Below are 13,173 nucleotides of genomic sequence, written 5' to 3'. Positions count from 1 at the left end.
ATATTTACTGTATATATTTTCATGTTACTTCTCCATTCTGTAAGCATTGTACATGTGCGATGTTAGACTCAATCTTTGAGAAAAGTTGCACATCTGCTAGTTTTTTAGTTATTTCAGGGCTGTTAAATACAATAATATCAACCAGGTTTGATATGTTCACACTGGCACATTTTTGCTTAGGCCCCCTCAGTCCTACATAGATTATATCAAAGTATTGTTGGAAATATTAACAATCCCCATAAGAGGTAAATAATAATGTTTCATGCTCATGCCTGGAGTTCACAGTGATCTTATTACCATATCGTGGAAGCTGATACAGGCAGAACACTGGAGGATGAGGAGGAGGAAGGCCCTGAGTCGTGGTTAAATCTGATGTCCCAGAAACAAGCGTGAACTCACCTACATTGTTATCTTATTAAAGTCTCCTACGACACTTGCATTTGACGCGTGTTATCAACTCATTATTTCCCATTTGCAACACTTTTCGAAGAAAGCGAGATTAATCCCTTCCAACATCATCATTCTGAAGAAGAAACAAACACATACAGGTTGTACGTGTCTCTAACTTTTGTCCTCCATATAAAAAACCAAAGCATTACTTTCCCGTTCCTCTAAGGGCATGCTGCTCTCATGCACTTTAGAGAAATATGTTTCATTACTTGGGCACCCTCTTCTGTTGTTCCAGGGTCTACTTCTAGGGCCCATTTATTTGTAAATCAGCTCTGGGCCCAGTTTCAAAACACCACAACTAGTCTGAGGCTCTGCAGCCCAATAAACAAGCATCTTTAATGCCCTGTGTATACGGAAACCCTTTGACTCAGAATAACTTCTTTGATAGTTAGCGCTAGAGCAGCTTGGGCAAATATCCATTCCCTCTGCATCCACCACAAGTTCACAGTTTTTCACAATCTCGAGGCGCTTTTGATAACGTACTGAGCCACTGGGGAGAAAACACAAGGACTGGAGTTTTAAGGATTTTCTGACTCAATATTGCACTGTGGCCTTAAAGGGTACGTGTCGTGGAAATGTATATAACAAAAAAAATGTGTTTCATGTATTACCAATAAACAAAATATCTGCACATTTTTTATTAAAACACATTAAGACTTTTTATATAAACTATGGAGAGTCGCCATTTTTGTCAGGTTATGACACACTTGTGTTTAATCCTGTTAGCTGTTGCTAGGCAACAGTGTTCCGTTGATCTACAGTTTCGGAACAATGGCAGGGTGTAAAGCTAATGGTTGCAACAAAGGAAAAACTCCACAGAAACAATTATTTTGCGTCTCAGCCAAATAACACTAAGTCAGTAAGCCAGATGTTGGCTCCATATAATCAGTACGGGATACACACTTAAAGCTGGGGTACTCGATTTGTTTTCTTTAATTAAAAAAAAAAATATTCTTATTAGCATCATAGAGTATATCGTAAAAGTAATCATTTCTAAAAATATCGTACATCTGCGTGCTGTCTGTGCCTTATAATTCATTATTTTAGTTAATAAAGACTAAGTCTTGACGGTCACCCCCTCCAGCTCCAATCACAGGATTTAGAGAAAGGATGGGTGAGCAGAGCCCAAGAAGGAGCCTCCTCATTGGCTGCCGCGATATATAGTGAAGCGTGTGCACGGTGCAAACTTGTTTTCAGTCTTTGACTAACTTTGGACGTGCAAGTGGCTGTTTTCCTTCTAGACAGGTAATCTAATGTTCCATTTTGCTATATTTTGTGTGCATCCTTTTGCATGGTGACATGTTTTACCGGTAGTGCACGTTCAGCTCTCGTGCGCGATTTCGTGTCGTGAGAGGACGAGACTGGGAGGGATTATCAGAGTGGGGGACGGGATTTAAGGTTCGAATTCAGCCATGCCCCTCTGTCATGGTTCAATAATCAGGTAGTGCAGCTTTAAAATGGAATTCAGCGGTATGCGAGGGCACCGTTTCAGAGCACGACTACGTTTTTGCTTACAGGGGATACTATGGGCGGCTGTCATGGCACTAACCGCATCCTCACTAGCTTGTTCCTTCTCATTTCCTTGTGGGTAAATGATGAACTCTGTCAGGAGAACTTACCCGTTCATTAGGGCACTGTCAGGTGCTGCTCCTCGATAATAGATATCCTATCACGCAGCTTTCATCGCAGTTGCTAGCTTGTTTGTGCCTAACTACTCAGCCATGGCTCGTTTCTCTTGGTAACAACAGCTCTGTGCATTAGGCTGATTGTGCATGTTGAGTGGGTGCAGGAAGGCACACAAGGAGCAGGTAGTTGGTGAGAAAGGTGACATTTAATCCTCTCGTAACATACAACCTGGATGGTGTACGTTTATCACTGAGAAAGAGGTTACACATGGCCCCTTTGAGCCGAGAGCGAATAGAAAAACTACATCATCCATAATGTAAACAGACCTGTTACGCCTCTAGCTCCCACAATGCACTATTTCTTCAACAATGCCAATCAACAAACGTGCGTCATATCCTGACCAAAATGACGGCTCTCCATAGTTTATGCCCCCATGTATAAAATAGTTCTACAAAGTCATTTTAATGTGTTTTTGTGCACATATTTTGTTTATTAATAATACATTAAACACATTTTTTGTTAAATATATTTTCACTACAGGTACCCTTTAATTAAACCTACATCTAAATCATCAACACCAAAGAAAAACATTCCTTTACTGCTTTTTTCATCCACTAACAGGTGAGTATTTTAGAGCATTATACAGTATATATACAGTTTGTATAAATAGGTATATTTCAATTAGCAACAGCCCAAACTGCAGCAATAACTTTTAAGAAGGATCTGTTTTTCCTCCCAAAGTGACAAACACTATCCTGATGCACCAACTGATTATGACTTACAAATTACTACACATTAAATAGAATGTTTTTAGGCTTGTTAGTACCCAATTAGTATGTGTTGTCTATGAGTGCAGACAACTGCCCGTCAGCAAATAGGAGGGCATCTTGCTCCTCTGCCAGACCGTGGCCTAATGAAGGGCCTCTAGCCAGGACTGCTGATTACTGCAAAACACCACTTTGAGGTACAAACTTTATTTGTCTTTTGAGGCTTTTTAAATTAAGTTTATTATCTCCCATATTTTATGCAAAGATTGCTTATTGCTAATTTGTTTTACTATTGGTTTGTAATTTGATCACTTGGAGTTGGTCATTTCTTCTCCTTTCATTGTGCGGCAGGCAGTGATGACTAGAGCCGCTGTTCTTTAGGATGACTCGGCTTTCTTTCCCAGCAGGCCTTAGGGCATCAGGCACCCCTGACAGGGGGACTGACTGGTGTTAGCTGGTAATTCAACTGAATGCCGTTTTTCCCCAGTGGGAAGTAGTGGGAGACTCAATAGCCGGCCCTAATTAGACGTTCCTCGTAGCTGAGTGTGATGGAATATGACAGTGGTTCATTAAAGCATTGTCCTAGCAGTGCCCGTTCATAAATGCAAGCCTTGACTAGGGGGCAAACTAATTAAATAGCAACGTTGCTTTTCATCAATTGACTGGTGATCCAGTAACTGAACCAAAGCACAGAAAGCTCAGTGAGGCTCATCCTCGAGAGGACGACGTATACAATGCTACACACTCACACACACTTCTCATATGACGACTGAAGTCGGAATAAATCCCCACACCACACATATGTAATGTTTTTAAAGGTCAAGCTTGTGTGCATGACATGCCATCAAAAAATTATATATACTATTATAATTATATTATATTCATATGTTATACCGTAGCCCCGTAGAGAGTCACAGTGTGATAGGGGACGACCACAGCTTAATCGGGATGCAACTTCAACTAGGGATGGGTTCCTTTCACATTTGAACCGATACTCGGTATCGATTAACCGGTATCGGTACTCAACTGTACCAATTTTTGGTACTTTTGAGTGGTAATAAATGGCAAGTAATAAAATCTCAATGGCCTACTCTTCCACTCCAAAACATGGGACCATTTCATTTTACGTGAATCGGTACCAGGTAGTACCGAAGGAATTCGGTCGGTACCTAAAAAAGTATAGAATTCGTTAGCCATCCTTACTTTCAACAGACAATCACAGGTACCCAAACATCCATCCATTACATTGATGAATCGATTCATATTCCTATGATCCAACTACATCGATCTGTGCAAGGCAAGTTGTCTTTCGGGATGACATTAATCACTTTAAAAAAGGTAATCAATTGATTGTATCAAAACAAGGGAATAATGCATTGGATTTAAGCATGGCAGACTTTATATGGAGGTGCATATAATAATAAAGACCATACTGTCTGTGACGTTATTGCCAAGCGCCAGCAGAAAACAAAACATAGCACTGGCGGTAAAGCCAGCACATTTTTTATTTTGGCTAAAAAGTTACTGAATCGTTTTTGATCGAATCATTTTAAATTAACTAATATCAACCTTTTATCGAATCGTTTGTAAAACAAATCTTTACACCCCTAGTAGAAAGAAAAGCTGAAGAGGAACTGCATTCAGCTCATGTACAGCAGTATAACTAACAACTAACAAATTCCGTGTTTTCCGCATTATTTTTTTTAAATTCAATTTTTTTTTTTATATATTTTTTTTTTTTCAGAAAATAATTAGTTATTAACTCCTGTGTACCATAATTAAACAAAAATGTAACTTAAAATAATGAGTAAGATACAAAGAAAAGGTAGATATACTGTAAGTTAACTGACATGGATTATTCTGACTGTTCCTTTTAAATTATCAATATGTCATATAAGGATGTATCTGATCAGGTTTATTGATGAAGTTTTGATCAACTTAATTTAAATTAATCTAATTTAAATGATCCTGATGACATCATTCCATAACGTAATGATTAAACAAAAATAAACGGACACAAAGATACATCAGTTATTTTACAGTATCAGAAGTTATAATTAACCTACGATGTTTAAGACTCTACAATCCCTGGTATTGATTGTCTCGTCCACAACTACAAACAACTGCTTCTTACGGATCTTCTATAGCTCTGAGGAGACGTGTTGCTCACACACTCTGAGCAGGGTGGGTGGCGCACCTAATCGCTTCCCAAAAACATTTCTCCATAAAAAAAACATTCCTTGCCTCTCGATGACGGCGTTTTATCCCGACAGTGGATTCCGTTTTCATTGGTCGATTCCGTGATTCCGTTAACGTGGATTTTATAGGGCGACCCTACTAACTAAAATGTATCTTTCTATTTTTAAAGTAGCACAGCACATGTTTTACAGCATTAGAAAGAAATGATCGGTGGTTTTAACAATAATCTGAATAATCATACTGCATTACTTCATAAGTAATTTATAGTCAATCTATTCTCTCCATTCTAACGTATTCTCTAAGGAAAGCAGTTTGAGGCCATAGTGCAGAGCCTTGGGAACATTGTGACAGTTGGGTCAAAGGGGTTGTGATTGCTTGGCATTATACCGAGTGCTATTCGAACCTTGACCTTCCAGTCACCACTTCCCTTCTCCAAATACCAGGCAACCACTTCCCCAAGTGTTCAATTAATACCATCCACTGTTGTGCTGGATCAGCTCATTGTGTCATGTACAAAAAAAAAAAAAAAGAGAGGCAGTCCCTCAGGCACCTATTAAAGTATGGTGGCAGTTCCTCTCTAGGAAAAACTGTCTTCAAAAAGTCTTTTTGACAAAGTCAACCTTGTTTAAAACTCTGAAGAACACTTTGGATGCTAAGCCTACAGCAACGACGGCTTATTACTCACTTTTACAAATGTCTCCATCAATGAATTGCTCTGTTGCCTTCTTAAGCCTCCTCACAGAGGAGCTTTCACAATCCCAAAGTTATTAAAGTGGTGTACATGGTTGAGTTAATAAAAGCATTTCAGTTTGATAGTTTTACCATAAAGGAATCAAACTTTATGCAAACTATGCATTTGTAGCAGTGGGTTTGGTTGTTTGGTTGGATGGTTTTGAGAGGTTTTGTGTTCACCTTTAAGGAGTCAGATGTGGTGGGTTCAAGTCTTTTTTTAGGACCTTTTATTGCTCAGTAAGTGGTCTGAAAAAAAGGGTTTGTTTCAGCCATGGAGGAAATAAAACCAACGTGCTGTACTCTGTGAAATAGTTCTTTGATAATGGAGGCCTTGGGTCTTGGTAATTATTGTGTGCTTGGACACAGTGACCCTGTCCTTTTAAAGACTCGCTTCTTTAAAGTGTAGACTATGTTTTCTGACAATACATCACTGTTGGAGGGTTAAGAGCCAAACTGCAAAAGCCAATTGTGGTTAATAGAATGTTGGAAGTAATTTTCAAATAGGTTAAAATGAAAATCCCAAGATAATAAGCTCTTTTCGCTTTGGTACAATTACAGCAAACAATAAACTCTCTCAAATGATGATTAAAAAAAACAACTAAATGCTCTCGTACTTTATTTTGTTACAGCTTCTAAACACGTTTTAAACCAGTGGTTCTCAAACTTTTTTGGCCCCCTTTCACTTACTTTTGAACCCCTTTGTCCAACTACAACATTTTGCTCAGAATATCTGTAAAAACAACTATAAAGCTAATTTATGAATGTCCCACAGTCGTATGTTTGAACTATTATCCTACGTCTTACTGTGTGCTATTCTATTGTTGCTGCAATGTGTGAATTTCCCCTCTGGGGATCAATAAAGGTCTATTCTATTCTATTCTGGCCGAGGACAAAAAGGAAGTTCAGAGGGGATTGGGGCTTCTCTGTGTCAGCTCCAAAGCTATGGAACGAGCTACATTTAGATATAATATAACATAAAAGAGGCTTCTTCTGTTCCCATTTTTAAATCTCTTAAAAACTCATTTGTTTGCTGTGGCTTTTAACACCGTGTGAGTCGATATTCTTTTCATGTTCAATGTTATATTTCTTATGTTATATTTTATGTTTTATTGTACAGCACTTTGGTCAAACCTTGTTTGTGTTTAAACGAGCTTTTTAAATAAATTCTATTCTATTTCCGGCCATCTCCCACCTGGTTTTGGACTAAGACTGAGATTTGTATTTTTAGTTAATGTTCTAATCAAGATCATTTCCATATTTTTAATGGTTTTATTTGTTCAATTTCCCCTCTTTGTCTCTCTCTCAAGTACCCCCTGTAGTGTAATTGTGTACCCCCATTTGAGAAACACTGTTTTAGACCAGAAATGTCTTTAAAAGCACAAAAATTAATTATCCTAACTTTCTGCATTGCCAACTTTGGACTTTGTTCTTTTGTCACATCAAGAGTAAATCTACAGTTTGTTCAGATGTCTTTATATTTTTCAAAGTAAATCAATAAAAGTCCTTCTCACATACTCTACCTGTAATTTCCAACCGAAGCTTTTCTTATCAGCACTTTCCTTCCAATGACATTTAAAGCTAATATTGACCCCCACCACGACGGCAACTCGTTCCCTCAAAGTGTCAGGAAATGGCTTTTAAATCTGTAATTCACACACGATCCCCCTCCTTTTCCTTGAGTGTGCGTGTACATGAAACGGTGCGGTGGTGCGTACACGTGTGCATATCAGTATGCTTCTTCAAACACGGCTAACCCCCGCCTCTGAGACCACAGGGGAGATAAAGACTCATTAACGACGAAGCATAATGGAGTCGAACACGTGGAAAAAGGCATATTATACTTCAGCTGGAGCCATAGTGACAGTTCCTGCTCTATCCAGCACTTGTTTAACCTTCACTAGGCTAGACAAAGGCACTGTGGTGGCACCATCTAGTGCTTTTAAACTTCAGTCAACAAGACAACCCATCAAACAAAAGCATGTCACTTTCTGAAGATAATTTGACTAAAATACTGTTGAAGAACATGTCGAATCAGAATAGTTACCTAAGCGGTAGTAAACCATGAAAATACCAAATATAATATCTCCAGCTGTTCCTCAGCTAAGACCAGTATAAATGCCATTACAGGATAAAAGCTTCACAGCAGTAAAGTCTCAATGTACTCTAAGTTTATCCTCTTAACTGAAGGTTGTTTGACGATCAAAAACTATACTTAAAAAGTAAGTGGCTTCAGTCCTCTCACTGGTTCAGCCTTTTTAAAGTTATGTTGGCTCAACTGCAGTATATTAAAAATGAAAGCAGTCAACAGTAATGCACCTGTGTGTAATGTGAGGCACACACAAGGAATATCCAAGTCCTGAATCTTCTACAAACCCCAACAATACCAAAAAATGATTGAGCACATCACACATAGAACTATTCAAAGAAGATCTAATAAAACCGAAATATGGTACCAAACGGAAAAACACAATATTGAAGTGGACATTAGGGGTTGAACGACTACATCATTTTATTTATTTATTTATTTTATTTTTTTTTTTTTTTTTTTTTTTTTTCAAGTGATGCGATGTGAAATTGTGGTTGTGTATATTGTGCTTATTGTTGAGTTATCAAGCCAGTTTGGTGACCTGTGTGCGGCTTAGGAATAATGGTGGTGGCTGTGAGCAGAGGAAGAAGTGAGTGGAAATTCCATAAAACAGGTATTTGGGAACAACGTGTCTGTGGTTGAGCCCAGTATGAGTGTTATCCCACAGCCCAAGGCCAGTGCATCCATGACAAATGTATTTCCAAGAACCGCCACTGCAAAACCCACGAGCCGCCCCCGGGCCCCGAAAGCAGCCAGGCCAGCAGCAAGAGCGGGCACCCCGGGGGCTCCCGGCGACCACCACACGGCCAAGCAGCCCCCCGAACGCCCCCAAGATCCCAAACCGAGAGGCAACCATCGCCCCCCCCATACACACCCGAGAAAGCCCCAAGGAGCCAAGGACCCAGCGCACCACGCCACCAATCCAACCCCCAACCCCCAGACCCCCCACCCCATCCCCCCCCACCCCCCCCACACCCCCGCGCCCAACCCCCCGAGGGGAGGGCCCAGAGAGCTCCCCGCCCGAGACCCCAGCGGAGGAGCCGAAGCCCACGCCCAGCAGACGACCAGAGCCACGCCGAACGGGCAGCCGGCGGGCACCCGCCGCCGGGCCCAGAGCCAGCAGGGACCCGACCCCAGGCCAGAGGGACCCGGAATGAACGCAGCACCAGGAGCAGCCCGCCCAGGGAGGACGACCACACCCCAAGCCGCATAAGGCACCAGGGGGCCGCCGGGAGTCTCCCCGTCGGCCCCCAGGCACCCCAACCTAGCCCCCCATGGCGCCCCAAATCACCTATTGTTGATGTCGCCCGCGCCACGGGCTTTAGTTTTTTTTTTTTTTTTTTTATTTTTTATTTTTTTTAAAAGCCAGGGCCCCCTCCAAGGGCCAAGCCAGACCGCCTTGTGCATCCCCAGCACCCTGCCTCACGGGGCACTGCCCAAGCAGGGGCCGTACCATTAGGTATGCAAGGGCGCGGCACGCGGCACCCGCCCCGAAAGACCCCCGCCAGGACCGGCCCGGCCAGCCAGCCAATCACCCCGGGCCCCAGGAGCACCCCCCGGGACCAGGACCCCCCAAGGGCAAGTCCCCGGGCCAAGCCCCCCGGGACGCACCCCCCACCCCCGCCCAGGACCCGGCCACAGCCCAGCAGGACCGCACAGCCCCGGACAGCCCAAGGCCAGCAGCCCAGGGCCCGCCGCCCCCCGGGCAGCGCCAGCCACGGAGCAGCGCCACCCACCGGCCCGCGAGCAACCGGCGATCCCCACCGCGGGGATGGAGGCACCCCAAAGGCACACATCAAGTGCGGAACCGCAGCCCCGAGCCAAAGATGCCCCGGACCCACCCACCAGTCCGCAGATGGCAGGACAGACCCACCAGGCGGCCGACAGCAACCTCCACCACCGGAACAGCTAGCGCCGCCCCCCAGTAAACAGCATCGCTCCGAGGCACCTAGCAACCCCGCCCCAACCCCGGTGAGGACACCAGCACACCCCCAGCACACCCACTCCCCAAACCGGCGAGGCAGGCCGCCCCAGGCCCGCACACCGCGGGGCCCGCCCCCAAGGCCACCAGCCGACGAAACAAGCACCAAGCCCCACCCAAGGGGAGGAAGCGTCCCCGCGCTCCACCAGGCCGACACCGCCCGGAAAGACCCCGCAAGGAGAGACCCCAGCAAAGCCCCCCCGAGACCCACCGCCACGCCCGACCACACCATCCTGATGTATTTTCACTCTATGTAGTGGCCCAGCCACCAACAGAGGGGCCAGGCCCCCACCGGAGAGGCCCAAATATGTGAGCCAACCCACCACCCTGTTATGGTGCCTCTCCATTCCCCAATGGAGAGGCACTTCCCTATCCCCTGTGTGAGTGTGTACATCATTTTAAAGGTCGACTTTATGTATATACTAGTCGAATCGACTTTGACTAGTCAATGACGTCACCAAGGGTCGAAGCCGAGCAGAGTACCGGTGTTGTGCCGAAATCTGTGAACCGAAAAAATCTGTGACCTGAGGTGGCGACAGTTCCAACTTCTCGGTGGACATTTTCTCCCCCTTAAACACGTTTCTCCAGTCTGCATTTACTTCACCCACCGAAGCGTCATGTTTACGGGGGGAGTAAATAGCTCCTTAATAGCTACGAAGAGGTTTATGCAGATGACGTAGCACTCTTCTTCTCTACCGCCGAAAAGCTGCAGCGGTCACAGATGTTTTCGGGTCACAGACTTTGGCACAACATCGCCAACACCTGGGACACAGGACATGCTATAGAAGCTAAGTAAACCCAGGAACACTGCTGCTTCGCCTACCGTGAGTCTACAGTAACTGTTAAGCTCTGAGGATTCCTCAGAGCCGGGCGTTTAGACAAAAATCTGTGACCGCTGTGGTTTCTCTTGAACATGACACAATCTGGTGGGTGAAGTAAATGCAGACTGGAGAAGAATTACAAACGTGTTTAAGGGGGAGTAAATGACCGCCGAGAAGCCGCAGGGGTTGGAATTGTCGCCTCCTTTGGTCACAGATTTTTTCGGGTCACAGATTGTGGCAAAACAGCGGTCTTCCCCCACTAACGGAGCCTCCGTCCTGCGCTGCTGTTTTCCAGATCTGCTCAATACACAGACGTTACCACTACAGCTAACGTTAGCATGTATATTGGCCGAAGTATCTGCGCTTGATGTTGTGCTGCCTTGCTGTGCAGGGGTACTAGGCAGTGACGTGCCGTGACCACTAGGGTTGGGGAGGCAACAAATTCACTCTTAACGCACCTCAGACCACAGGATAATCTTGTAAAATGTAAAATAATCTTACGTTTGCCGTCCTTGGTTGGGAAGGGAAAATCAGAGACAAAAACAGCCCAATTATCTTCATGTGTAGGTGAATAAAAACCCGCTTTGTCTGTGGCATTTTACTTTTCAATGTCCTTTAAGAAGAAAACCAGCAATTTGTTGAAAGTGAGTCACAATGAACCCTTCACGTATTTAGAAAGAAAACAACACAAAGTCAAGGACTGGATCAGAACTTTATCTGATGAGACAAGAAAGTGGAATACTCACAATAGCAGGTTCCTCGGAGGGGGTTACCAAGGTAACGGTTCTCCGAATCACATCTAAAACAAGACGGGGAAAAGAAAGGAAGAATAAGGGCATTAGTATTAGTGAATGAGCAGAAATGTCGCAATGGGTGCGAGCATTAGTCCAGTCTTTTGCAGCTGGGAACAGGTCATTGTTTTGGAAAATGGAAAATGATAGCCCACCCCCCCCCACCCCATCATAGCTGTTCTCCATCCTCACCCAAAGAAAAAACTGATTGAGTGACTAGAACATCTGCTACACCTACTGGAGTTTTTACTGTTTCTACTGGAGTCGTTGGAAAAAAGAAAGAGTAACTATTCAGTGAACAGTCCATCCCCAGAGCTAAACACCGTACTGATTCCAGCAGTCTGGTGAATTTGTACCGACTGGTCCCAAGAAAGAACAAAAAAATAACAGTAAGTGACTGTAGGTGCGTTTCCAATACCCTTAGAAAATCGCAAACTCTAAAAAGCGCAAAAAAACAGGTCAGGAAACACCTGAATTTCGTAAAAACAACCAAATATCGCATACACTAATGCTTTCATGAGGAGGTTTTTCAGAAGTTTCGATAGTGAAATGTATTGCACAAGTCAATGGAAACACTTTCCTGCAATTACACATCACAGGGCGTGACGTACCTGGTCACATGTCGCGTTACATGTGGACAGAAGAGGAGACCGAGACATATCGTAGCTTTCTACTTTACGCACATTAGAGATGAAACAACAAAAGAACGCGGAGTGTTATAAGGAGGTTTCACAGGACTTACGAGGCTCCTACCCAAACCTTCAATGAAAGCACGTTCAAAGCGAAATTAGACTTTATCGAAACTTTGGAACTATTGCTTTCATTTTGTGAAAAACTGTAATGGAAACCCAGCTTTTGATGCCAGCGATCAGGTGAAATTATACAGACTGGTTCCAAGAAAGAGAGAAGGATAACAGTCAATGATACTCCATTTCTGACAATGCAAATCTAGCTACTGTATATATGTTAGCTATATATAGCTTTGTCTTTATTTGAAAAAAAAAAAGACAAAATTAACTTACTGCAACTCTAGCTATGTTTCCATTACCCTTCAAAATGCACAAAATCTAAACGGCTCAATAAAAACTGGTATTGGAAACACTAAAATATCACTAAAAACCCTTTCATGGAGGTTTTTGAGGCGTTTCGATATTGAAATATATAGCAAAAGCGCGATATCTGCAATTACACATCACAAAATGCGATGTACCTGGTCACATGACCACTTCCCTCAGGAAGAAAAATGGCGCTGTACGTGTGGATAGAAGAGAAGACCGATTTCAGACTCCTACCCAAAAATAACCTTTAATAGAAACACGTTCAATGCGCAATTATATTTTGATGAAATTTTTGAAATATTGCTTTCATTTTGCAAAAAACTAAAATGGAAACACAGCTACTGTTAGCTAAGAGCAAGAAACACCAATAAACTACTGTATGTAAGTTCATCCTGATTCCTTTCCTAAACCGTACCCTTCAGAATACAAATTTCGGTTACTTTTGGCGGCAAACTTTCTCTGTCGGGAGCTCGTCATGCACTCAACTAAAGACAGACACTTTAGATCAAATCCAACAAAAATGTCAGAAGGTTTTTCTCTGAGATCAATTGTCGAAAAGAAAGAAAAGGCCTTGTGTTTTAGTTATTGATGGACAGTAATTGCTACACTTACAGGACGTGACCTTCACACTGAAGAACAGTCTCCGTTAGCTCTGCTGCAAT

The 13,173-nt window shown here is 43.2% G+C and overlaps 1 protein-coding gene across 1 annotated transcript in view; it reads right to left on the bottom strand.

Annotated features, from left to right (window-relative positions):
- The window catches only part of atrnl1a (attractin-like 1a), a 230,695-nt gene that overhangs the window by 135,640 nt on the left and 81,882 nt on the right, over positions 1 to 13,173 (bottom strand). Inside the window, exon 22 of the mRNA XM_028469441.1 lies at positions 11,409 to 11,461. Coding sequence (XP_028325242.1) covers positions 11,409 to 11,461 — 53 coding nt within the window. The remainder of the gene's footprint in view (positions 1 to 11,408; positions 11,462 to 13,173) is intronic.

This window comes from Gouania willdenowi, chromosome 15, assembly GCF_900634775.1.
Source record: "Gouania willdenowi chromosome 15, fGouWil2.1, whole genome shotgun sequence".
Taxonomy (NCBI): Eukaryota; Metazoa; Chordata; class Actinopteri; order Blenniiformes; family Gobiesocidae; genus Gouania; species Gouania willdenowi.
This window is presented reverse-complemented; position numbering and strand designations above follow the sequence as displayed.